The sequence below is a fragment of the Glycine soja genome, chromosome 8 (assembly GCF_004193775.1).
Source record: "Glycine soja cultivar W05 chromosome 8, ASM419377v2, whole genome shotgun sequence".
Classification (NCBI taxonomy): domain Eukaryota; kingdom Viridiplantae; phylum Streptophyta; class Magnoliopsida; order Fabales; family Fabaceae; genus Glycine; species Glycine soja.
Genome location: NC_041009.1, coordinates 24557884 through 24572291, shown reverse-complemented (window position 1 = coordinate 24572291; position 14408 = coordinate 24557884). Strand labels below are relative to the sequence as shown.

At 42.4% G+C, this 14408-nt stretch overlaps 1 protein-coding gene across 1 annotated transcript; it reads right to left on the bottom strand.

Annotated features, from left to right (window-relative positions):
• Positions 1–11743: 11743 nt before the first annotated feature.
• On the bottom strand, positions 11744–12094 carry LOC114424057. The gene has a single exon (XM_028390924.1). The coding sequence runs from the start codon at positions 12092–12094 to the stop codon at positions 11744–11746; it is 351 nt and encodes a 116-aa protein (XP_028246725.1).
• Between the last annotated feature and the right edge of the window lie 2314 nt (positions 12095–14408).

Below are 14408 nucleotides of genomic sequence, written 5' to 3'. Positions count from 1 at the left end.
GGAGGTCTGATGACCTTGCTGGGGGCGACAGACACCCTGTATGACTAACAGAGGCTCGTAACCAGATCTGGAAACCCCAAGGCCCTGTTGGACTTCTCCGGGTCCACTGGGTGTCTTGTGGGCACGATCCCTACAAATAGTGGATGGCATCAGAAATCAATTGAGCCACGTGCATACTTACCTATGTCATGACGGCACAGACCAACTGACACTTCAGCAGGGGGAGATCGGAGTTGTGGTGGTACGCAAGATCCACACTCGTCTCCCTGCAGTGGTCTGGGAGAAATCTTGCCCCGGTATGCATAGTAGCTACACGATAGCCTCCCTCTCTGGTTGTGCTCGCACAGTTGACACTCCTCTAAGATCAGGGGGGTGGCCAAGGAACTGAAAAAGGGAAACTACTAGCCCCTCACCCGGGAGCGCAAGTCTCGGTTAAGCATTAAGGGCAGAGGACCTTGAGTCCTCTGAACACGCAGATGTGTCGCCTTCTGAAGGCAAGGACGTGCAGCCCTCTAAAGACGAGGACGTGTAGTCTCTGAAGGCGAGGGCGTGCAGCCCTTTGAAGGCGAGGACGTCTACTCCTCTGAAGGCGAGGACGTCTACTCCTCTAAGGGCGAGGGCGTGCAGCCTTCTGAAGGCGAGGACGTGTAGTCCTCTGAAGGTGAGGGCGTGTAGCCCTATGAAGGCGAGGGCATACAGCCCTCTGAAGGGGAGGGAGTGTGGCCCTCTGAAGGTGAGGATGTGCAGTCCTCTAAAGGCGAGGACGTGTAGTCCTTTAGAGGCGAGGGCGTGTAGCCCTCTGAAGGTGGGGACGTGTAGTCCTCTGAAGGCGAGGACGTGTAGCCCTCTGAAGGCGAGGACGTGTAGTCCTCTTCAGGCGAGGGCGTGTAGTCCTCTGAAGGCGAGGGCGTGTAGCCCTCTGATGGCGAGGACGTGTAGTCCTCTAAAGGTGAGGGCGTGTAGCCCTCTGAAGGTGCGGGTGTGTAGCCCTATGACGGCAAGGGCGTGCAGCCATCTGAAGGTGAGGACTTGTAATCGTTTGAAGGTGAGGGCATGTAGCCTTTTGAAAGTGTGGGCGTGCAGCCCAATGACGGTGAGGATGTGTAGTCCTCTAAAGGCAAGGGCGTGTAGCCCTCTGAAGGCGAGGACGTGTAGTCCTCTGAAGGTGAGGGCATGTAGCCCTATGATGGCGAGGATGTGTAGTCCTCTGAAGGCGAGGACATATAGTCCTCTAAAGGTGAGGACATGTAGTCCTCTGAAGGTGAGGGCATGCAGTGCTCTAAAGGCGAGGACATGTAGCCCTCTAAAGGCGAGGGCATGCAGCCCTCTGAAGGCGAGGACGTGTAGTCCTCTGATGGCGAGGACGTGTAGTCCTCTGAAGCGGAGGGCATGTAGCCCTCTGAAGGTAAGGGCGTGTAGCCCTCTGAAGGTGAGGGCATGCACCCAAGGGTCCACCCTTATGAGAAAGCAAGATATTGACTCGTTGAGAGGGTCGGTCATTCCAAATTCAAAATATTAGACATTTGATGTAGGAAATCTATGCAGTTAACATGATTTTTAGGGATGCAGATGTATGCAACCTTTGTCTTGAGATGCAATAAATGCGGACTTGATATGCAACAATGCAATGTAATGGAAAGTTGTACAATGTTCATGGCATTCTTTCCCTATTATGTGATTTTGATTTTGATTTGATTTTTTAAAAGAGGTGATAATTCATGCAATCTCATCCTATCTTTTGCAAATCTCTTCAGGAACTCCCTTAGAGTGTATGTTCTGTTTGATTTAGTCACTTGACCATTTGGGAGTGACAGCAATGGAGCCATTTGATGTTTAATCAATCCATTGAAATCCTAGGGTTTGTCCCCCCCTTTTTTGTTTAAAAACATCGATGGGTGAGAACTTTTGATCTGCCCCTAGGTTCGCTTGAGGCTCATGCACGGTGCCCCTCATTGCCCAGTGTAGGGCTTTCAGATACCAATTGTTATCTTTCTTTATGACCATGTAGCTGGGAACCTATTGGGTGAGAACTTCTAATCTGCCCCTAGGTTCGCTTGAGCTTTATTCATGGTGCCTTTCATTGCCCCAGTGTTGGGCTCTGAGGTATCCATCATTGTTTTGTTTTCACAACCTTGTAGCAAGGAAGAATGAAAGAGGCGGTTTGATTCTCGCAAAAAGAATTTTTCAAGGACGAGAAATAGTTGAAGGATTTTTTTTTTCAATTGACGGGTTAAGTCAAATGAATCCTATTCTTGATAACTCACTTCTCTCTAAAAAAGACAAAATTTTCGGAATGATAAAATGAGGTCACATGAACGTCTATATTTTTACTTGAAAACACAGTCAATCAAATGCCTTTTTTTTTCTTTTTCTTTTTGAACGTTTTTTGCTTCACTTGTCGTTTTACGGCACCCCACCAACGTGCATGCGTGACGACATGATGCAGATGTGCAACAGCACAACAGGGGGATGTACACAGCATGGCAATATCCTCAAATAATCACATAGCAAAGGTGCACATGACATTTAGGTTATATGCATGGCAGTGTTTAAAAGGCACGCAGCGTGTTCGCTTCGTGCCCCTATTTTAGGGACCTAAATGGGAGGAACTAAAAGGCTTTTAGTGATAATTCCCAAGGTGGTCATATCTCTCTTGATGGTTTCTAGAGGTATCATCCCCTTCGAAAAACATATTGTGGCAGTAGGTGTTGGTGTTTGTGTGTATCAAATGAAAACATATTTATCTCATGCATACATTAAAACACGTTGTCGCAACCTACCCTTCGGCGGGAGGGCGACGCGGGGCTCACGAGTGCGTCTTCCAGGGGAGGAAGGTGTGCGAAGTCGCCACCAACGTTTATTCAAGGAAAACGTCGAAAAAACCGGAAAGGGTGGTCTACGAACTTTAATCGTGAAAGGTTCGGGAGTTGTTTTTACACATGGGGAAGGTATTAGCACCCCATGCGTCCGCCATAAGGGACGGCAGCCTTTAATCAAATGTGCAATATCCTGTCTTAAATTTGTTTTATTTCCCCTATTTTATGTTTTTATGTTTTTTATGGGTCTTTTGTATTTTTATCTTTTTGTGGTCGACAAGGGTGTTTCCCTCGCTCCTACGTATCCTCAATTGCAATGAGGAAATCAAACCTACGTAGTTCTTTGAGAACTGAACGTTGGTTAAGTTGTTTTTATCTTTTTTTGCAAGATATATTTTGACCGAACAAAATTTGTTTAAGGCATTGGACCATTAAACAATCTTTTGATTTTTGGAAAGGAGAGAAACGTTAAGGCGTTGGACCATTAACGATCTCTTGGTTTTGAAAGGAGAGAAACGTTAAGGCATTGGACCATTAACGATCTCTTGGTTTTTGAAAGGAGAGAAACGTTAAGGCGTTGGACCATTAACGATCTCTTGGTTTTTGAAAGGAGAGAAACGTTAAGGCGTTGGACCATTAACGATCTCTTGAGGTGGTCGACAAAAGCGGGGCTTTTGCTCCTATGTATCCTCAATTGCGATGGGAAATCAGACCTACGTAGTTCTTGCAAAAGCGGTAAAGTTACATGTTGATTTTATGCTTTTGAACGGTCCATGTTAACCGACAAAAGCAAAGAGGACCGTTTAAGGTGTTGGACCTTAAAACGGTTTTAAGTGCCTTTTACGGACAAAGCTTGATTTTTGAGCTGATTTTAGCCTTAGTTTAACTTTGGTTATTAGTCAATTCATTCAAGGAAACTTTCAAAGAAAAATGTCCGATTGATTTTTCTATTATTTTATTATTATTTTTTTCCAAGATATTTTGATTATTTTATTATTATTTTGCTTTTTTCGGTTTAACCGAGGTTACAGTGTGAACGATCGGTTAGATTTTTCTTTAACAATGATTAAACGAGATTACAATGCAAATGATCGGTTGAAATTCATTTTATCATTTATAAGGTGAGAAAATGGCTTAAATAAACGGTTAAAAGCTCGTAAAAATGGAAGAAAAGAAAATTGAAAGTGAACAACATGAAGATGAAAGCAAACAAAACAAGAAATGAATTGAAAGTCTTGGATTCGAACACTTACCGGTTAAAGACCGAAGAACGGACGAAGAACGGTGAAGAGCGGCGGAAAACCTTCACGGATTTGCTCACGGAAACGACTCGAAAGCGTTACGGAAGCACCTCAGCTCTCATTTTCTTCAAGGAAACAATTTTTTTCACCCAAAATAGTTGAAATGCATAGCATAGGGGTCAGACACCCTTGGAACAGCTCCACCTTGCCCTATTTATAGAAAAAATGGGGAAAAGGTTGCCGCCCAGCTCGCCCAGGCGAGCTGTGTTGCTTCCTCCTAAAATAACCCAGCTTCCAAAATGTTATGGAAGGGCCCAGATTCGAAAATTTGAAAATCGCTATTTGCACCCGCATCCTGATAAGTTCACCCCCCCTTTTTCGAAATTTATGGAAAAGTTACGGAAGCATTTAGGACTTGATTTTCCTATTTTTTTCTCTTCCCTTTCACCAATATTAAGTGAAATATGCTTACCCAAGGTTTTCGGAAATTTTACGGAAGCATTACGGAAGTCATAGAAGCCATTTTTTAACAAAACTAGGGAGGTGGTTGCCGCCCAGCTCGCCCAGGCGAGCTAGGTTGTTTCCACCTTAAGCAAGGAAACACCCAGAATCCTCTAGAAGGGCCCAGATTTGAAAATTGCTATTTACCCCCCAGCTTGATAAGTTCACCCCCATTTTTTTGTGCTTTTTGGCTGTTTTCCTTCCGAAACCTCGTGGAACTTTACGGATTTCACAGCGATGGGTGTTATGCCTTCTGAAGCGATCAACAACGGTCCCCGAACGAAATTAAGGTGTAACAGTCTATTTACACACCCCCCCGCCACTTTGCTAAATACACTTCTATTTTTGTGTTCTTGGCTGGTTTCTCTCCAAAACATCCCAGAACTTTACAGATTCAACGGCGATGGGTGTTAAACATTTTGAAGTAGTCAAACGAAAGTCACATGCCGACAAACAATGGTCCCCGGACGAAATTAGGGTATGACAAATATATACAGAAAACAGTGTGTATATGTTGTTTTGTTTTGACCATTTTATTTCTTTACCCAATATTTCCCCCAAATTTGGAACAAATTTACCTTGGCAATTACTCCCCCAAATTTGGGACAATTTTACTTTGAACCAAGCTTTCTGTGGATGATGCTCTCCCACAACCTTAGACAAGGTAGTAGGATATAATACTATATAGGCTCAAGGTTCAATCAATCAATGTTTCATTCAGCTCAAACTGGATGCAAGGGATAAATCATTCAAGCACGTGGTTAGCTTTTTGGCTAAGTGGCTATCACAATCAAACATGGCCTTCATCATCCTCAATTCATGCATTCAGTCCATACATCAGAGATTCATGCAAAAATCAGTACTAAATGATAGTCGTTTCTCTCAGAATTTAAGGATCACACTCTCACCGAGATACGGTCAATGCATTCCTTCACCATCAATCTGACAAACTGACTAACATTTTTAGTCATACTTCTAATCACATGTTCATACATTTTCTCATTCAAGTCATTCACAAACACTCATTTCATATAAAACAAACCACTGACACATGATTCAATCATTTCACTGTTCAAACAAGCTTTTTGTACAAGCAATCAACAGTAAAACAACAGAAATTTAAAAGACTAAAATTTAAAGACTAATAAAGCATAAACTAAATAACTAACATGAACTAAATAACTGATAAAATAAATTGTTCATAATTTGCAAAATTTTAAAAACTATACAAAATTTAAAACTCCTGATCATCCTGTTGTTGATCTTCTGCATGCTCGTTTAGATCCAGCACCAGAGTAGCTGGTGGATCCTGAACAATAGGCTGCTCTGGCTCTGATGGTGGTGCAGATGGCTGGGAATGATGCAATCCTACCCCGCAAGGGCATTGGCTAAAAGACTCCAAGTATATTGGGCTAGAGATCCAAGGAAAGGCCCTAGGGTTCTCATGAGCCTTAGGGTAGATTTCGAGCCCATGGGCTAAGTATGAGCCCGCTTATCTTTTTAAATATTAGAATAGGTTTTTCCTTCGTCTAGGCCTTGTATTTTGGCCATTCTAGTAGTATAGGTTTTTAGCCTTGTATTTCGGGGCATTTTGAGTTGTCTTTGTAATAAGGACTTTTTTTTTTATTTTCATGTTTTTTGTCATGGGGGTGAGCTTAGCTATTATAGGGGGTGTGTAGCTAAGCTCTAGCTTCTCATCTCAAGGAGGTGAGCTTAGCTATTAGAGAGGTATGTGTAGCTAAGCTCTAGCTTCTTTAGGAATCTTCTTAAGGAAGCTTCTCAAGGAGGTGAGCTTAGTTATGAGAGGGGTGTGTGTAGCTAAGCTCTAGCTTCTCAAGGAAGTTTTCTCAAAGAAGCTTCTCAAGGAAGTTTTCTCAAGAAAGCTTCTCAAGGAAGCTACCTAGTCTATAAATAGAAGCATGTGTAACACTTGTTGTAACTTTGATGAATGAGAGTCTTGTGAGACACAACTCAAAGTTCAACTTCTCTCCCTTTTTCTTCCTTCAATTTCGTGCTCCCCCCTCTCTCTTTCTCTCCCTCTTTCTTTTCCTCCATTGAAGCATCCCTCCAAGCTTCTTATCCAAGGCTCATCTTGGTGGTGAAGCTCTTTTTTCCATGGCTTATTCCTTAATGGATGGCGCCTCCTCTCACCTCCTTTCCTTTGTCTTCCGCTGCATCTCCATGGTGGAAAATCACCATTAAAGGACCCCATTGAAGCTCAAAGATCCAGCCTCCATAGAAGCCCCACAAGCAAGCTTCCATCAGGGAATCCTCAGGGATGGGTGCTGGAGAGATATGAATTGGAGAAGTAGGTTCCTGAGCTATTGCTTCCTCCTGAGCGACTGATCAGTCTCAAAGATAAATGGCTCAGGAGGAACAGGCTCATCCTCTGCATCTGGCATAGGCTCCTCTACTGGCATAAGCTCTTGGGCTGCTAAGGCCTCACCCCCTCCAGAAGGAGAAAGCTAGACTCCGGGCCAAGCCACCTGTGCAAGGAACTCATCTACACTCATAGCTGGCTACTGGCTAGAGCTCTGCAACCTCTGTATGATGATGATCTGGCCTTTGTGTAGGCTCTAGAGCATGGCAAATAATGTCTCTAAAGTGAATGAGGAGGGTCCTGTAGGAGGAGCTAGAACTGATGGAGCTGGTAAGGGAGCTGCAATAGAAGAAGATGGAATAGTAGTGGAATGAGCTGTAGAAGGATCGGGTAAAGAAGGAGCAAAAGTATTTGGTGCTACTGAAGTAGGGGAAGCCTCAGATCTCTTACCCCTGGCCTTCCTTGGCCCTCTGAATGTCACTGTTGGATCATCTAGATTCCAACATTTCTTCTTTATATATGCCAAGTTAATGGCAGGGCTAAGGCTCTCCAAAGATCTGGAATCTGATGTGACTTTTCTAGCTTTACACAAAGCTGCAATTAAGGCTAGAAATCCAAGCCTAGAGGAGTCATGTTGGGCAATGATAGAAATCTGGTGGGAGATGAGGTAACCCAGATTCATGTCCATCTTCATGATAATGCTATAGATCAACTTGGCCCTATCTAGTGTGATGTCAGAAGTGTGGGAGGCGGGGATCAAGTTGGAGTAAGAAAGAACACTCCAGTCTAAGCGAGTGTGGTCATGTTCTTCCTGAGGATCTTTAGAGGCTGACCATTAGCATTAAGCTCAAATCCCCTCCCTGGGATGTAGAGCTTAGCAGCTAACTCTTGAGGATCAAGCCTCGAGAGAACAAATCTAGAGTAAGCTAGTAATGTCTCCCCCTCCTTGATGATTACAGGAGTCTTCAAGAATGTATTCAGCGTGTCCTCATCAAACTTAATCAAGTGACCTCTGACCCGCACCTGCTTAGGTGACCTATCTTTCGGGTCATAGAGGTTAGCATAAAACTCTTTCACAATGGCAACATCAATGTTTCCCTCATCAAAATTGGTCAGTTCCTCATCCCATTTTCTTCTCTCCAATTCTTCCTTGAACTCACCAAACTCAATGTGGTAGATTACCACATTCCGCTCAGGAAGCAGCTTCCTAGGTACAACAATGTTAGTGTACCTTTCCCAGGCCTCGGGAGAAGTGAATTGGATCGTTCATATCGGACCTGGGAAGGTGTGGCAGGTGCCTTTCTCTTCTTTGATGCCATCTAAAAATATAAGATCAAACAACAAGATTAATCAGGGTTATTTTCAATAAAACTAAAAATTGAACTAGGCGCTTAGCGCAGCAGGCTGGGCTTAGCACGCCTTATAAAATTTTACTCATGGGCTAAGCGCAACTGACTCGCAGATTAGGCTTAGCGCAGCATGCTAAGCTTAGCCTAAATCTACAATTTTCAAAATAGAAGAGGGTTTGGGCTTAGCGCATCATGCTGGGCTTAGCTCAGCCTTAGCAGAATGACCCTTAGGCTTAGCGCACAGGGCACACTATTAGTCGATGAACACAACTAACTTATGTGTATAAAACCTGTGTAAATTGTATCAAACTTCCCCAATTTATGGTTATTTTGTAGTGTTATAAGTACTTTGTGTTAAGTAAAGGTAATAAATACTTAGTACTTCCATTTTGTGTGTTTAATAATCATTTTCTCTCAATTTCAGGTTAATTAGGCAACTCTGAAAAGTGTTGTTTTTCACCTTCTCGCTAAGCCAATCTGCTGGCTTAGCGAGCGTCCACTAAGCGCAACACTCATTGGCTAAGCGCGAGGAAGAATCTGGAAGAAGATGAGCTGTACAAGTTCGCTGAGCGCACCGCTTCATCTCACTAAGTGCACCGCTTTAGTCCATCCGCTGAGCGAGAAAAGCACGCGCTAAGCCGAAATTCACTAATGTGCGCTAAGTGGTTAAGAATTACGCTAAGCACATAAGCACGAACAAGACCACCTATTTAAGCCTGAAATCAGATTTTGTGAAGGGAGTTTGGGCTGAGAGCTAAAGCTTTGCATGTCTAGTGATTCTAGATAGAGAAAGGTCCAAGTTCCAGAGAGTTTTGAGAGATTTTGCTGTGTGAAGATCTGCAGAGACCAGAGCTTGAAGCGGAAGCCGTTCTGAGAGCTTGAGATAAGTTTGTGAGTGGTTGTGAGATCCTAGAGGTGAAGGAGACATCCTCACCACTTGTATTTTTGCAATCTTTCATCTTGTTATTCTCTTTGTTGTAAAGGAGGCTTCCTAGTTATGGAAAGCTAAAATCCTCTGTTGGATCTTCCTTGTAGGTACATGATGTAAATATATTTCTATCTATTTAATGATATTTTGTGTGTTCTCTGTGCTATCAACTTTTCATTCTAGTATGCCTTTACCTTGATCATGTAGATGTATGCTTTGTTAAGGTCATTCAATAGTGGAAACTGGTCTAATTCTGATGACCTCGATAGGACAGGGCTAAGTTGTCATACTATCACGAGGAATCGGGGTGTGATAATTTAGTTGTAGTATGTTTGTCTTAATGCGGTCCTGGTTGAGTTTAGTCCAACAAGAGGAATCTGAGGACGATGCTTGATCAGGATTAGGCTAAACTATCATGAGGAATCGGGGTTTAGCATCTCAGAAGACACCATAGGAACACATGAGCATTGTTAGATAGAAAATATCCTTTTAGCATCAGGCACCTATTAGGAAGACCAACGCGTTTTCTACTTGTTTTTACACATCATTTCTCTCACATGATTTTCCTTTTTCCATAGATAGTTTACATACTTGTTCATATTCACACTTAGATTTTCACACCAGACACCTATTCACTGAAATAGCTTACCAAGTAACACAAGTTCCTCGAGAGTTCGATACTCAGTTCTTACTGTTTTATACTACTTGTGTGATCCGGTGCACTTGCCGGAAGCGAACACACACTTAGCCTAACCACAAAAACTCAAAACCAGTGAGAGAGTTGAGCTTAGCTCAGCAGGGCGCGCTTAGCTCAACCTCCTTGATACACAACAATGGCTTAGCGCAGCAGCTACGCTTAGCCTTATTCAAAGGACTGACTAATAGAAGCATATTGGCGCTTATCCTGATAGGTTAGGCTTAGCGCTGAACAAAAATTTCAAAAATCCTAAATGTCTGAAACACTAGTCCCACTTAGCGCACAGATGCGCTTAGCGGGTTCATCACTTTCGTTCATTAGCAGGGGTGAACGCGCTTAGCGCGACCATCTGGAAATCCAAAAAATTAACAGCTATGATGAATAGGCTAAGCGCAACAGGCGCGCTTAGCGTGCTCATCGTGATTTCCAAACAGAAACACAGGGGTCTTCACCCCTTTCAGCCACATTGCCCTTAATGGGCTTCTAAGTTACCTAAAATCCTAAAATAACAAACCCTAAAGCTAGAAACCCTAACCTAAACAGCAATGCAAGCTAACAAAGCAAGAAATCGTCTATCCTAAGGTTCAAAGCATGAAAATGAAAGTGAAAATGAAGCACTACTTACTTGGATTGTGATGGAATGCAAGAAGAAGCAAGGATAATGCAGAAAGTACTTGAGGCGTAGCAGCAAAATGCACACACGCAGAAGGTAGGCACAACAAAAGAAGCAAAAGTTTTGTGTAATGGTAACTGCCTATGGCAGTTCTAATTCATTTTAGCATTTTTGTTTGGCGTGCTTAGCGCATAGGTGCACTTAACGTTCCAATGTGACATTTGAGTTTAAAACCCAAGCACTTAGCCTAACCTCGCGCTAAGCCCAACTTGAAGTTTCAAATTCCAGTAAGCATCTGGGGCTTAGTGCAGCAGGTGGTGCTTAGCGCTTTCTACAACACAAAATTTTCTGCAATATACCCTTAGCCTGGGATGTGAGGCTTAGCGTGCACTCAAGCTTCAACTTAAAGAGAGTAGTTCAGGCTTAGCGCAACAAGCGCGCTAAGCACACTTCCAAGCATTTCAAAAACAATAAAGGATTGGCACTTAGCGCATCCTGCCGCTAAGCCCATCTCGTGAAAGTTCAATTCCAGAATGGATCTGTGGCTTAGCTCACGACAGCGCGCTTAGTGCTGCTACAATAAATTTTTCCAGAGAAGAAGTTGCGCTTAGCGCATCATCTCCACTAAGCCCACTGCTTGAAGTTTACTTCTAGTGAAGATGTTAGGCTTAGCGCAGTGATGTGCGCTTAGTTGAACTATTCAGTCAACTAGTCAGGGGTCTAAGCGCTTAGCGCAAGAAAGCTCAGGCTTAGTGCGTGAAGACATGGCGCTTAGCGGATGGACAACTGAAAAAAATTTCAAAGTCTTTTCTGTCCATCTCTTCACATGAGCTTAAAAACCCCCTTGTTCACTACTAAACAAGCTGAAAAATTAATCACAATCACACGCAATTATCCTAACTACATGCAAGAGATAAGAATGAAAAAGAGAAAAAGGAAAGAAAATCTGGGTTGCCTCCCAGTAAGCGCTCCTTTAACGTCACTAGCTTGACGCATCATCCTGTTATCCTGGGTCCAACAAGGTTGCAACTTCTAGAACCTTCTTCTCTAGTCTCTTTTCCTCCATCACATTCACCTTCAAACAAACATTTTGATCAGGCAAAGCTTTCTTTGCATAAAACATATCAAAATTGATTTGCTGGTCGTCTATGGCCATTTGTAGTTTCCTCTTCCCCATGTCTACCACATAGCTTACGATGGACATAAAAGGTCTTCCAAGAATTAGGGGAATGCCAGCATCTTCTTCAATGTCTATCACTACAAAATCAGCTGGAAAGATCAAATGTTTGATCCTAACCAAATCTTCTTCGACACTCCATATGGTCTTATGATGGAGCGATCAGCCAACAGGAGGGTCATGCGTGTGGGCATTATCTCTATCTCTCCAAGTCGCCGACATATGGAAAGAGGCATTAAATTGATACTAGCTCCCAAGTCAATGAGAGCTTTACCCACAGAAACCTCACCAATAGAACACGGTATAGTGACACTTCCTGGATCTTTATGCTTCGGGGGAAGGATGCGCTGAATGACCACACTACAGTTGCCCTCCACAAGAATTGTGTCATTATGAATGTACCGGTTCTTCTTGGTTAGCATATCTTTCAAGAACTTAGCATAGAGTGGCATCTGTTGGAGAGCTTCTCCAAAAGGCAAAGTGATCTCCAGCTTCTTGAAGATGTCAAGAAATCTAGCTAAGTGTCACTCTTTATCCTTCTTCGAAGGTACCAATGGATAAGGTACTTCATTGCCTTCAGCTGAAGTAATCTCTCTCTTTTTCTATCTTGAAACCTCCCTCTTGCTCTTCTTTTTCTTCTCATCAACCTTCTCCTTTTCTTTTTCATTTTTCTTATTTTTTTTAGAGAGTAGTTCAGGCTTAGCGCAACATGGGCACCAATGGATATGGTACTAACATGGGCACCCCTAAACAAAATGGTTTAGCTGAAAGATTCAATAGGACCATTTTGGAGAGAGTGAGATGTATGTTGCTAAGTGCAGGATTACCTAAGATTTTTTTGGCTGAGGCAGCAATGACTGTTGTATATCTCATCAACAAGTGTCCTTTAACAACTCTGAACTTTAAAACCCCCGAGGAGATTTGGTCTGGCCATCCACCGAGTCTAAAACAGCTAAAGGTATTTGGTTGTGTTGCCTATGCTCACATCAGGCAAGACAAATTGGAACCTAGAGCTGTCAAGTGCATCTTTCTAGGATATCCTGAGGAAGTGAAAGGGTATAAGTTGTGGTGTTTGGAGGCTGGTTTTAAGAGGTGTTTAGTGAGTTGTAATGTTGTCTTCAATGAAGCTGAGATGGCCTACAAGACCAAGCCCTGCATGGTTCAGTCTAGCACTGATCAGGGTAAGGAAACTGGTTCTGAAAAATTAAATTTTAAGGTGGAGACTGAGGACAAGCATGCTAAAACACAAGTTGTTAATTGGCCTCTTGATGAAGAGAAATCTAAAGAAAAACAACAAGAAGAAGCTGGCAATATACTAGCTCGAGATAGAACCAGAAGGGAAATCAAACAACCTGAAAGGTATGGATATGCTAATCTAATAGCATTTGCTTTGGTAGCTGCCAGTGAAGTTTTAGAGGAAGATCCAAAAACTCTTAAAGTTGTCTTAGCTAGTAAGGAGAAAGAAAAATGGCTAAGTTCCATGAGTGAAGAGATTAAGTTTCTCCATGACAACTATACATAGAAATTGATTAAAAAAAACCCTGGTTCTAGAGTGGCAGCTGCAAGTGGATCTTCAAGAAGAAAGAAGGCATCCAAGGAGTTGAACTAGATAGATTTAAAGCTAGACTTATTGCTCGAGGATTCACTCAAAAGGAGGGAATTGACTTCAATGAAGTTTTCTCTCCTAGAGTGAAACATATGTCAATCAGAATACTTATGGCTATGGTGGCAGAATTTGATCTTGTTTTAGAACAAATGCATGTGAAGACAACATTTTTGTATGGAAAGCTTGATGAGGTGATATTGATGAAACAACCTGAGGGATTTGAAGTCAGAGGTAAAGAGGATTATGTTTGAAAATTAAACAAATCCATGTATGGCTTAAAGCAATCCCCCAGGCAATGGAATAGGAGATTTGATGAATTTATGGCTCACATAAAGTTTCATAGAAGTCACTATGATAATTGTGTTTACTTCAAATTTCCTTCTAAAGTTGAGTTTGTGATATTGCTATTATATGTTGATGATATTTTGATAGCAAGTAATAGCAAGAGTAAGGTTGAGAAATTGAAATCTGAGCTGAGCAGGGAATTTGAAATGAAGGATTTGGGAGCAGCTAAGAGGATATTGGGAATAGAAATCAAACGGGATAGAAAAAAGAAATTGTTGTATCTGTCCTAGGAGTTATATCTCAGAAAAGTTCTTGAAAGATTTGGAATGTCAAATTCCAAACCTGTAACTAGTCCTATGTCTCAGCAATTTAAGCTCAGTACAAGTCAAGCACCTAAGACTCATGATAATATAATATACATGGAAGGTATTCCATACGCTAATGTTGTAGGGTCACTGATGTATGCTATGGTATGTACTCGCCCTGACATAGCACATGAAGTGAGCCTAGTAAGTAGGTTCATGGCAAATCCAGGCAAAGCACATTGGCAAGCCCTGAAATGGATACTCAGATATATCAGAGGATCACTTGGAAAAGTTTTGGTTTATGGTGGAGCTAGGAATAGAAGAAGAATAATTGTTATTGAAGGTTTTGTAGATTCTGACTATGTTGGCTGTTTAGATTCAAGGAAATCCCTCACAAGATTTGCGTTCACTACTTTTGGCACTGCAATTAGTTGGAAAGCTAGCCTTCAAAAGGTAGTGGCTTTATCAACCACTGAAGCTGAGTATATTGCTCTTACAGAAGTTATGAAAGAATCTCTGTGGCTTGAAGGCATTGCAAAGGAGCTGAAGATACAAGACGAAGTGATCACA

Coding starts and splice junctions, on each gene's coding strand:
- LOC114424057 (XM_028390924.1), bottom strand. CDS start 12,094: ATGCCACTCTATGCTAAGTTCTTGAAAGATATGCTAACCAAGAAGAAC.